We start from the raw sequence: 12,671 nt of genomic DNA on the forward strand, positions 1-12,671 counted from the left end.
CTGCAAATATCTCCAAATATCCAGGATTAAAGTAAAATAAATGATACTGGACAGATATAATCTTTCTCCAGTAGATATATAATGGGAAATTAGACCAATGTGAATTTTTCTTTTGCTAAAAACGTGATAATGTGATGTGATATGACACGATATTTCAGGGTATAATATCATTCATGATATTCAAAATTGTTGGTGATATTATCATGTACGTACACCCCTATGTGATATCTCTTTAAAATCTCACCAAACCCTGTAATTGTAACTAAAACATTTCTAAGTGTGTGTGTTGAAGCATTTATTATCAGTAGGATGTGCTGTGTCACTGATGCAGAGCACCACTATTACAAACCACTTCAGACCACGAGTGACTTAAGTGCTAATAGTGTCCCCTTTGTGGAGAATCTTCAGCCTGCCCAGAGGTGTGTACATAAAGACTGAGACTACAGGGATAAGAGTGGGTGGAGTCTGACCTTTCAGAGTGACGCTGATGATATTGTTATCTCCCACGAGGTACCCGCAGGGCAGCAGCTCGGGCACCTCGGCAGCGTGAGAGCGGATCACCTCTCCCATCCTGTAGCTCACGATACTGTCCGAGTTCAGACCCAGACTCGTCAGCGGATCCACCCGGAACACGTATTCCTAACACACAAAATAACACCATACAATTCAAACAGGAATATGAATACACTGCACACTGTAAAGTAATTAATTAATTATTCAGTACTGAATACTGTGCCTTTATACAGCATATGTACTGTGTATATAGTTAGTATTAAGTAGATCTTGTAAAATATTTTGCAATCATGCAATTATTAGTCCTGAGCTTTAATCTAATCTAAATGCAGAATAAAAACTAAAAAAAGAATCAGTAGAAAGTACTGAAATACTGCAGTTTCATTTAAATACTTAAAGTATACTTAAGTATTCCCCACAATCTATTCTTTTATGTAGTATAAATACTTATTATTAATATAAGTAAGTAGTATGCACTGTACTCATATGTACTGGAAATACTATTTGCCATTAATCACTACATACCATGTGCAGTACTAAGATTATAATTTGTTCTGAGGTATTAGGTATAGCAAACAACAATTACTGAGTAGATAATAGATATTATAAGTATTATATAAGTATTAATCTAGTGATGTATCATTACCTAAATACTTACACATAACCGAGTAGCAGGTAATTAGTATTTACAGATCATGGTTTTTAATGCATAAATGATGGTACTGGGTTTTATCTAGTATAAATACTGTATTATTAACAAAAACAGAGTAAAAAAAAGGCAGCAGAAAGTACTGACTACAAAAGTTACAATAATATTGTAATTATTAGAGTAGCGTGTCCTGTGTACTTTAGTACTAAAGTGTGCACTAATTTTAATATGTACACATTTCTTTTGTAGTATCAATACTTAATACTGCACTGAATGTGTTGTATAAAGATAAAGTACTGTAATAAGTATTAAGTACTGACCTTGAACAGCCGTCGTATTACACCGTCCAACACGTCCCACTTGGTTTTGCCGCTGACGCCGATGGAGCCGATCAGATACTCCTGACCCTTCATCGCCTGCAGATCATATAACTTCATCACTGATACTGTAGCACTGCAGCTACTGTTCATATATTTACTGTATAAACCTGTAGCTACTATTCTTTTACAGATTAGACTGGTTCTTATTACAAAATACTGTGCCAAATAAAAAATCTAACATAATGTGAATCTGGCTATTTTTATATATTGTATCAGAATTTGATGATGAAAGGACCAATAGAAATCCTTAAAAAATGACATAGCATAATAAAAATAACATTAATCTCCATTAAAATTTCTGAGTAAAGTTGCCATCTTGAAGATACTAGGTTTTTGCAGCGATGGTATTCATAAACAGTAATACTCACGCTATACATTTCACTGCTGTCAAACAAAAAACATGTATCTCCATTTTTGTTATTTTAAAATTTTCTCCATAATGTGAATCTGGCAGTGGTATTATATATAATAAAAAAAAATATTTATTATATTTAATATAATGTATTACATCAGAATTTAGTAATGAATGGACAAATGCAAATTTTTCGTGGGCTTCCACTGAAGGATAAGTTTTTTCTGTTTTGGAGATACAAGGTTCTTGTGGTTTTTATTTAATAGAATCTAAAATGCTGGTGTTGCTCACTTTGGTTCTGTTGGATCCGCCGCAGATGGTGACGACTATCCTCACGCTCCGGCCCTCCTTACGCAAGTTTCCCTCAAAACCATCATCCAGCAGCAGATCTGTGGAGAGCAGATTCAGATTTACATACAGTTCAGAGACAAAATCTAATATCACACTTTAGAAGTCAGAAGGCATAAATATGAATACAGATCTAAAGGAGCTTGTGATGAGTCAGTGCTGTTCTGACGTCAGCTATTAAAATCTGCTGAATTACATCAATAAAGACATTAAGCTCTTTATAAAGCTTTATAGCACCCACACACTCTGATCAGCTCAAGGTTACTGCAGCTCTGCTTCCCTCTGCCTTCATACTAATACTGTACTATATCAGTTATCAGTGCTGAGCTCCCATACAGTCCCTGTACTAGGTCCTAAAAGACTAATATTTTAAATAGCGCTAATTGCTAAGCACCTATGTCTACAGAACTTTTGCGACAGGAATACTAAACACTGAGTATTACATACTGAATTTGTGTTAGTCCTAAGCTTCAATTCAATGTAGTACCTGTGCAATGCCCTGAATGAGAACTACTTCATGGTTTCATTTATATCTTCATATATATGATGAATACCAATTAAATATTCCCTGCATGTTGCCTTGTGTGTTCCTCCTGTGTCTCTGCCTTAAAGCAGCACTAGGTAGGATTTCCTTGATTTCTGATCTTTTTAAAGAAGTAAAATTACAGCTTGAAACTCACTGCAGCGCTCCATTGAGGTGTAATAGGAGGAATAGCGGTGCTCTTGTGTCTGTGCCGGAGCTCCTCTGAGCTCAAACCAGACTCTGTAAGTTTTCCGAGGCGCCGCGACCAGCGCTTGCGAGAACTGCGACCTGCTTTCCAACCTTTAGTTCTAACAGTTCTACAAGGTCTACTGGTTCATTCTTTACAAACTAACATACAGACACTCTGGCAGAAGCTGGAAAGAGACCGAATATGTCTGTGAATGCCAGAAAACGAGAGAGAAACTAATCCGCCTGAAACATTTATTACACTCTACAACTGTAGGGGTAGCCCACGAGCACAAAATCTAAATCCTACCTAGTGGAGCTTTCCACTAGTGTTTTCACCTGTGTTCATTTGTAGCTCCGCCCCCTTGTTACCTGTTGCCAGGTGTTTCCTGTTTTTTGTTACTTCCGTGTGTGTATTCAAAGTCCATTTGGTTCAGTGTTCCGTGTCGGTTCTTGTACGTTATGTCTGTTTGGTTGTTGGTTGTCTTGAGTTTCTGGTCTCTGTAAATTCATTGTTTCTATGTTTTGTTTATTAAGTAATAAGTTCAAATAAGTACTCAATATTTACTAACTGTTACCCTACTAGGTATAGAATTTTACTAAACTCTGAAGTACTGTAAGTACAGTAATATCTGTAAGAAAGCATTAAGTAAGTATTTTAGCACGTACTGAGGAGTGAGTCTTTAAATGTGTGTGCAGTATTCTTTAAAAGTATAAGTGTGTGTGTGTGTGTGAGAGAGAGAGGTGGTGGTGTGATGTGCTAAGCTGTGGCGTATCTGTTTTGTATTCGGTGGCTATGTTAGCGTGGTGCTCTGCTGAAGAGTGATAACGGCTTCCACTCATCCTCCTCGACCACTCCATCAGTCCCTCGCTCCCCTGCTCGCCCCTCCGCCAATTAAACAGCCCCCCCCAACAGTCCTGAGATAGAGCGCTGTGCTCAGTACTTTTAATTAGCCAGGGCAGAGACGTGCCAGAGACCACCAACCTCCGCATTCAGATTCTCCCATTTCACTATTACACCCTCCACTGAGCTCACTCTGCCATCTACACACACTTCACTCTACCACTATATACTCACTTTAAAAACACATTTTAACAGAAGGCCTGGAATCATGGTGTGGGGTGTAATGTGGTACAATGCTGGATCACCTTTAACCTTGATTACAGGAACTTTAACAGCCCAACGTCACATTAATTACTAACAGGACAACACTGTCTTGAAGACACAACAGATACTACACCATGTCCAGCTGCATCTCCATCATTTATTGTTCCTGGTAACTTTTATCTACCTTCCAAATAACAATATATATATATATATATTGAGCTTCCATGTAGGATAAATATATGCTGACTAAGTACAGAATATGTAGAGCTCTTATGTAGCATCAGTAGTAAATCCTGGTGTACAAACTGCTGATGATAATATACTCCATCTTACCTGACATGATGGTGTCAGTGATGTTGAGGTTGTTGAGGGAGAGGCCCAGACTCTGACGGGAGGAAGAGGAGGAGGTGCTGGAGGTTTCGGATGGTGGGCGGGCCGTTTTAGCAGGCGTGGCAGAGGGGGTCGAGTTTCCACTGGACTTCAGACGATCATTCTCTGCCTTCAGTGTCTCGATCTCATTCTGTTAACACAGAGAAAGAGAGAGATAAAGAGAGAGAGAGAGAGAGAGATCATTAAAATGAAATGAGTTCAGCACTGATATGAAATGATATTGCTATGCGGAGTCAGGATGGATATGATTGGGTATAAATTTGATATTGATATGCATATAAGTGAATGTACAGATATAAACAAGTTTTGATAAATATAAATGTGTAACACAAAATGCAGTTATTTTTTAAATCAGAGTTTTTATTAAGTAAGAAAAACATCCAAACCTACATGACACTGAGTAAAAAAGTGTTTCACCCTTAACAGCAACAACTGCAATCAAGCGTTTGCAGTAACTTGTAATGAGTCTTTCACAACATTGTGGAGGAATTGTGTTCCACTCTTCTTTGCAGAATTGTTGTAATTCAGTCACATTGGAGGGTTTTTGAGCATGATCGTTCTTTTTAAGGTCATGCCACATCATATCAATTGAATTCCGGTCAGGACTTTGACTAGGCTACTCCTAATCTTCACTTCACTTTCTTCAGCCATTCAGAGGTGGACATGCTGGTGTGTTTTGGATCATTGTCCTGCTGCAGAACCCAAGTTCGTTTCAGCTTGAGGTCACAAACAGATGGTCGGACATTCTCCTTTAGGATCTTTTGATAGACAATGGAACTTATGGTTCCATTAATCACAGCAAGTCTTCCAGGTCCTAAAGCAGTAAATCAGCCCCAGACCATCACACTACCACCACCATGTTTTACTGTAGGCATTGATGTTCTTTTTTTTTAAATGGGGTGTTACGCCAAATGTAATGGAACACACACCTTTCAAAAAGTTAAAATTTTGTCTTGTGAGTCCACAAAGTATTTTCCCAAAAGTCTTGGGCATCATCAAGATGTCTTCTGGCAAAGTTGAGACAAGCTTTAATGTTCTTTTTGCTCAGCTATGCAGGCCATTTTTTTATCTCTTTCTTATGGTGGAGTCATGAATGCTGACCTTAACTGAAGCAAGTGAGGCCAGCAGTTTTTTGAATGTTGTTGTGTTTTTTTGACCTCTTTGATGAGTCATCACTGTGCTCTTGGGGTCATTTTGGTCAGCCAGTCACTCCTGGGGAAGTTCCACATTTTTGTATAATGAATGTATACAGATGTCCACATATCTATTAAGCTGCTGTAAAGCTTCTGTGACAACTTCAGTCATAAAAAGTGCTGTATAAATACATTTTATTTGATTGTGAGTATAAAATGTTATAGATGTGTATAGGTGGGCATGGGCAGGTTTTGACTGATATAGACTCATATAAATGGTATAGATTGGAAATAATGAATATGAATTGGTATAGATGAGTTTTGATGCATATGAATGGTTATAGATAAACATGAAAAGGTATAAAAGAGAATTAACAAAGGATAAAGGTAGGTGTGGTAAAGGTGACTGTGGATATAGATGGGTTTAGATAGGTATGGCACTTGTGTAAACAAGTGTGTGTGTGTGTGTGTGTGTACCTGCATGCGGTTCATGGCCTCTCGAATCTGGTCCAGGTGGTGGGCGGAGCTTAAAGCCTCCAGTCTGATATCAGTAAGCTTCAGCTCCTTCTCCCTCAGCTCGTTCTTCAACTGCAGGATAATCTCAGCTTCTGCTTCAGTACACTCACACAACCTGCACACACACACACACAAACAAAATCGGTTTTAGATCACCACAAAGCTTTATAGATAGAACAGTTCTTCAGAGATGAACGCTCACACACAGGCACCGTGCACAGACACTGCAGTGCAGTGGAGTGAAGATAAAGCAAGTGCTGAAATTCTACCAAGGCTCCGCCTACAAATGCATTTTAAAAAACATATTTGTGGATGGAGTCTGGGTTAAACACATCACAACATACTCACACACGCAGGCATCTCCTGCTAAAGCTACGTGCTAAAGCTAACCTATGAACTGTCAATTTAATGAGATTATAAATAATAGCACACTATTGACAGAGAAAAGTTAATTTGGTTCATGTAGTATACACACTGCTAAATAAAAAATACTGCTTACAGATAAATATTTTGGGAATGTATAGTTATAAATGGGTATGTATGGTTAGCGCATGATAAAGTAAGATATTACTAAAAACCATGCTATCTGGTTCCATAACGTGTTAGCTACATTAGACCTGTAACTGCAGTGCTAAGACTAAAGTAGTAAACTTCACACACCAAACATGTCTCGATTAAACAAACCTAAATAAAACAGAAGAAACTAAATCAAATCTGAATTTTAACCAGAATTTACACAAAACATCACTTTAACACCGTCACGCCACACTGCCCTAACATGCAGCACTCCACCCTGTTACCGAGATCTGTGCTTGTAGACCACGTGACCATTTTGCCTTTTCTTTGGGGTCCAAATGGGGGAAGACTTGCTATCACACACACACTTTCTACACAAACACACACATATATATACACACAAATACACACAAAACAAATAAACACAAGAATTATAGTTTAAAGAAGGGGGGAAAGACAAATAAAGGTTATTAAAAGATGGGAAAGGAAGACATAAACTAACAGATAAAAAACAAACAACGCCACAAACATTAAAACCGCTGAAACTATATAAACCATTAATCTTGTATCTCCACTCACTGGTCACTTCATTAGGAACACCCACCATATTGTGCTATAAAGGGGGTGTTTCTGATAAGGTAGCCAATGTTTGTAGGTGTGTGTGTATGTGTACTCACTCTGTGGTGGATGGTGAGGAGTGCAGGGTTGGTGTGGAGCCCTGGTTGCTCTGGTGCTGTAGTTTGGGTGAGGCGGGCAGTGAGTCGGGTATCTCATCCAGCTCATCATGGGCCGTCTGCAGCTTCGTACTCTTCTTCTTCCCAAACGCCTGCTTAAAGGAGCTCCGCAGCTGAGGACACACACACACACACACACACACACACACACACACACTGAATTAGTTATACCCACACACAAACATGGATCAAGTACACAGATTGTAGTTCTGTATCTGTTTCTCAGCACTTTATTATCCTCCTCCTTTTATCCTGTTCTTCAATACTCAGGACCCCACAGGATAGACCACCACAGAGCAGTGTTTAGAATTTGAGTGGAGGATCATTGGTCTAAGCCACACGAAAAAATACAACAACTGGTACGTTGAACAGCAGATAAGATGACATGTATCTTTACTGACCTTAGAAATATACAATTTTAATCTGAAAGTTTGAAGTCGGCATCTAAAAGAAGAATACAAAACTTTGCCGCTGTAAGCAGGATCAGAAGTATATAACAGGTTACATTGCGGAAGGCTGATTGGGTGGGGTTAAACTGCTGAAGTCTGAATGGGTGGGGTTAAATTGCTGAATGGGTGGGGCTAAACTGCTGAAGGCTGAATGGGTGTAGCTAAATTGCTGAAAGCTGAATGGGTGGGGTTAACCTGCTGAAGGCTGAATGGGTGGAGCTAAACTGCTGTAGGCTGAATGGGTGGAGCTAAACTGCTGTAGGCTGAATGGGTGGGGCTAAACTGCTGTAGGCTGAATGGGTGGGGTTAAACTGCTGAAGTCTGAATGGGTAGAGCTAAAGTGATGTGAACTGAATGGGCGAAGCTAAACTGCTGAAGTCTGAATGGGTGGGGTTAAACTGCTGAAGGCTAAATGGGTGGGGTTAAACTGCTGAAGTCTGAATTAGTGGGGTTAAACTGCTGTAGGCAGAATGGGTGGGGCTAAACTGCTGTAGGCAGAATGGGTGGGGCTAAACTGCTGAAGGCTAAATGGGTGGAGCTAAACTGCTGTAGGCAGAATGGGCGGGGCTAAACTGCTGTAGGCTGAATGGGTGGGGCTAAACTGCTGAAGGCTGAATGGGTGGAGCTAAACTGCTGTAGGCTGAATGGGTGGGGTTAAACTGCTGAAGGCTAAATGGGTGGGGTTAAACTGCTGAAGTCTGAATTGGTGGGGTTAAACTGCTGAAGTCTGAATGGGTGGGGTTAAACTGCTGAAGGCTAAATGGGTGGGGTTAAACTGCTGAAGTCTGAATTGGTGGGGTTAAACTGCTGTAGGCTGAATGGGTGGAGCTAAACTGCTGTAGGCTGAATGGGTGGGGCTAAACTGCTGTAGGCTGAATGGGTGTGGCTAAACTGCTGAAGTCTGAATGGGTGGGGTTAAACTGCTGAAGGCTAAATGGGTGGGGTTAAACTGCTGAAGTCTGAATTGGTGGGGTTAAACTGCTGTAGGCTGAATGGGCAGGGCTAAACTGCTATGGCTGAATGGGTGGAGCTATGCTAATTGTTACATATATTTAACACATTTTAGAAACAGATGGAGCTAAACTGCTATAGCATGTATATTTTATGCACTCGTTATCCAGTCAATATGAGCCACAGCATATATGAGAGCATGTCCATGAGGGTTAATGCCACATTACAGGGGGCATCAGGAGGTATCTGGGGTATCAGGGGGAGGACAGAGGGGTATATGGGCACTCCTAGGGGTAAGAAAGGGGCAAATCTGCGGGCAAACTGAATCATGCGGTCCACAGACAGAACACCTGTCTTTTATTAACCAATCAGGACATGCAGGGCGGGGTCAGAGGGCCTTCTCATATTCACCTTATGTCCTCTGTCCTTCCCCTGTCCGTGTAGAGAGAGAGATAAATAGAAATAGATAGAGAGAGAGAGACAGAGAGAGAGAGAAAGAGAGAGGAAGAGAAAAGGCCAAATAGCAAAAAGTGTGAACTCAGAGGTTAGCTGTAGTCTTGGAACCATGGGACAGGAATTACTATCATCCTATGCGTCCTATGATTTTTTTTTCACATCCGACAGGAGCTAAAGAGCACTGAACTCATCTGTGGGATATGTGGGCGGAGTCTTTTGCATTAAATGTGGATGTGATTTCTACTACTAGTTGCTAGTCATTGTTCACACGGACAATTCTAACCAGACATCGCCGGTCACTGCACTGTCCACTGTGAGTGGTAATATTAGTTTTCTATGGTGTATTCCTGGTACACACGTCACACTGTGGATGGAGAAATGGTAAATATCTACACAACTTCAGAAATGGAAATGTCCCATCCATCTGCACCCATTAACATGCCACTACCAAAAATGTATTTTTGCAATGTTCTGAATAAAATGATATATATTATATCAATACATTTTACCTTATTTAAATGAACAAAGTTCTTTTAAAGTTTTTGGTACCACTTTAAAATAAGACTACCTTTATAAAGGATTTATAAATGATTTATAAATTTGATTATTACTTATTAGGCATTAGTAAATGCCTTAAAAACCTATAAATATATTATTATAAAATTGATGAAATAAAATACTTATAAATATATTAATATGTATGGTTTAATGCTGATTGATAGAAAACACAAAGTAAAATCAGTTTCTAGAAAGATCTGAGGATTTGACAGTATAAACGAATGTGGAATTATTATTTTGCTCATTTGCAGCTCACTATTGTCATTTCTATTTCTGTGTTATACATTAATTAAATGCTTATCAATGGGGTTTAAAGTATTTGCAACCTAATTAATAACCATTAATAAACTCTTTAATAAACCATTCATAAAACCTTTATAAAGGTTGTCTTATTTTAAAGTGTTGCCAAGTTTTTTCTTCATTTCTTTCTTTAATTTAGTTTTTACATTGTAGATTAATATTAAAGCGTGAAAACAATTAAGGGACACATTTTGATTATTGTAGTAGTAACAGTAAAAAAGTCTTTGTTCTCCACAATCCCCTGACCTAAACCAGATCAATTAAGGTGATTTGGGATGAACTGGAGCTTCACAGTGTGAAGGAAAAGGAGCAACTATTGTTCAGCAGGAACTCCTGAGAAAACTATTCTAGGTGACTCTCACTCATGAACAGTAATGTCAGTAACGTGTTACTCTAATCTGACCATATTGTTCAGTAATGAGTAATCTAATGCATTACTATTTCCAATCCAGTAATCAGATTAAAGCTACCTATCCAGGTCACTGTGCGTTACTTTTTTTTTTTTTTTTTTTTTTTACAATTTTCCTTAGTGAAAAGTAAGTGTGTAAAAAGATCAGGTGTGTCCAATGTTTTGTCTGGTACTGTATATTTGACCAGCAGGGGTTGCCAGTGTGCAGTTTTTCACCCTCTTACAAACAGAAATTTGAGACTTTTTTCCAAAATGTACAATTGTACAATTTTTAATTATTTACATTGAACACTTTAGAAATTTCTAACTTGTTTATTTTGTGAATATTTGTGTATATGCTGTCAGTCCTATCTTTATATATTATATATGTTTATATCTTATCACCTCTGTAATGTGTAAGGACTTGTATATCACAAGTGAACACATTATTAGATTCTCTATAGAGGACGTGACTTATTTACACTCATATCAGCAGCTCTACATGAGTTCTTGCCCCGTGTTAAACTCACCCAGCTCTTCTTCTTCTTCTTCTTGTCCTCTGAGTCCTTACAGCTTCCCAGACTGGAGTGACTGGCAGCACTGGTAATACTGGACATGCTCTCAGACGAGTGCTGCCGACGGATCTTCAGATCTAACACACACACACACACACACACATTTATGATAAAAATAATACAGTAAATTCTGTGTACATAGTGTACATAAACACTGAATATGAAAATATATGGTGTGCATTAAACGGTGTGTATATGAATAAACACTGCAGATATACATGCAATGTTATGTATATATAACTGTGTATAAGCACAAGTTGTAAGACAGTTATTGTGCAGTGTGTGTAGGTGGGCGTACCTCTGTGTAGGTGGTCCGGTCCATTCAGTGCTACTTGTATGGCAGTCTGGGCGTCAGTGTTCTGAGTCTTTAAAGCTTCTATAGTCTCTCTCAACTCCACCAACTCAGACTCCTACACACACACACACACACCAAACACACACCACACACACACACACACACACACACACACACACACACACAAAACAAACACAACACAAACACCACACACACCTGGGTTAGAAACATCTATCCTGTGGTTCACTTACTGCCCACTTTATCACGTTTTAGATTAGCCTATAGCAAATTAGGCCCCACCATTAAGACCATAGCAGTTTAGCCCCACCCATTCAGCCTATAGCAGGTTAGCTCTATCCATTCACAGTACAATAACCTATAACTAATTGTGTTACGTTAAAAAAAATCACCCGCCACCATGTTTAGAAGCAGAGAAAGCCCTTACACCACCCCACCCCCTCTGAATTACATGGGTTGTCTATTGGATAATTCTAACTGTGTTGAAAGGGTGAGTATACTGGGTGAGTAACTACTGAATATCTTAAGTGAGTTAGTAACGAGATAGATCAAGTTCATTTTAAAACTGTACGTTTAGCTTCTACAGATCTGTTCCAAACATTTTAACCATTCAAACACTTTAATAAAAGGTTATCTATTAAATATATTACCAGTTTTTACCCCTATTTCTAGAATACAATGATGAAACATGACCTGAGGTAAATAAATAACACCCAGCTGTGTATAAAGAAGAATTTTAAAGGTTCAGGTGGGTTTTATACCTTCTGTTCTGCCGTCATGGTGAGACTCTGCAGGCGGCCCGTCATATTCCCCAAACTCTTCTCAAACGCTGCTACCAGATGAGACTGTACACAAACACACACACACAAAAACACACACACTTGTTAATATAGTACAGTATATACAAGTCTATAAATAAACAGTGCAAAGCGGTTTCCGGTCATTTTCTGATTAATGTCTCAGGCTACTACACATTCCTAATAAAATACACCAGTAATGCAAATAAAAACACAGAATGTATACTCTATCAGGATTACACTGTTCAACTCCATCTGAAAGGCTCTGCTTTTTATTATGTATACATATCTGGAAAAGAAAATAAGAGAGCACCTAAAAATGAGGATTTTCTTTGATTTTACCAAATGGAAAACCTCTGGAATATAATCAAGAGGAAGATGGATGATCACAAGCCATCAAACCAAACTGAACTGCTTGAATTTTTGCACCAGGAGTGGCATAAAGTTATCCAAAAGCAGTGTGTAAGACTGGTGGAGGAGAACATACCAACATGCATGAAAACTGTGATTAAAAACAGGATTATTCCATCAAATAT

General features: G+C 38.8%; 2 protein-coding genes across 10 annotated transcripts in view; one reads left to right on the forward strand and one right to left on the reverse strand.

Annotated features, from left to right (window-relative positions):
- rps16 (ribosomal protein S16) overlaps positions 1-12,671 on the forward strand; it is a 1,145,183-nt gene that overhangs the window by 711,494 nt on the left and 421,018 nt on the right. The window lies entirely within an intron of this gene.
- Positions 1-12,671, reverse strand: part of nav3 (neuron navigator 3) — a 357,961-nt gene that overhangs the window by 12,432 nt on the left and 332,858 nt on the right. For all 9 annotated transcript variants that reach the window (XM_022671501.2, XM_022671500.2, XM_049473912.1 and 6 more), the window contains 9 exons: positions 12,100-12,183; positions 11,324-11,435; positions 10,981-11,102; positions 7,292-7,461; positions 6,060-6,213; positions 4,393-4,579; positions 2,186-2,283; positions 1,483-1,578; positions 471-639 (listed from right to left, as the gene is read on the reverse strand). In XM_022671501.2, coding sequence (XP_022527222.2) covers positions 471-639; positions 1,483-1,578; positions 2,186-2,283; positions 4,393-4,579; positions 6,060-6,213; positions 7,292-7,461; positions 10,981-11,102; positions 11,324-11,435; positions 12,100-12,183 — 1,192 coding nt within the window. The remainder of the gene's footprint in view (positions 1-470; positions 640-1,482; positions 1,579-2,185; positions 2,284-4,392; positions 4,580-6,059; positions 6,214-7,291; positions 7,462-10,980; positions 11,103-11,323; positions 11,436-12,099; positions 12,184-12,671) is intronic.

The sequence above is a fragment of the Astyanax mexicanus genome, chromosome 2, assembly GCF_023375975.1.
Source record: "Astyanax mexicanus isolate ESR-SI-001 chromosome 2, AstMex3_surface, whole genome shotgun sequence".
Taxonomy (NCBI): Eukaryota; Metazoa; Chordata; class Actinopteri; order Characiformes; family Acestrorhamphidae; genus Astyanax; species Astyanax mexicanus.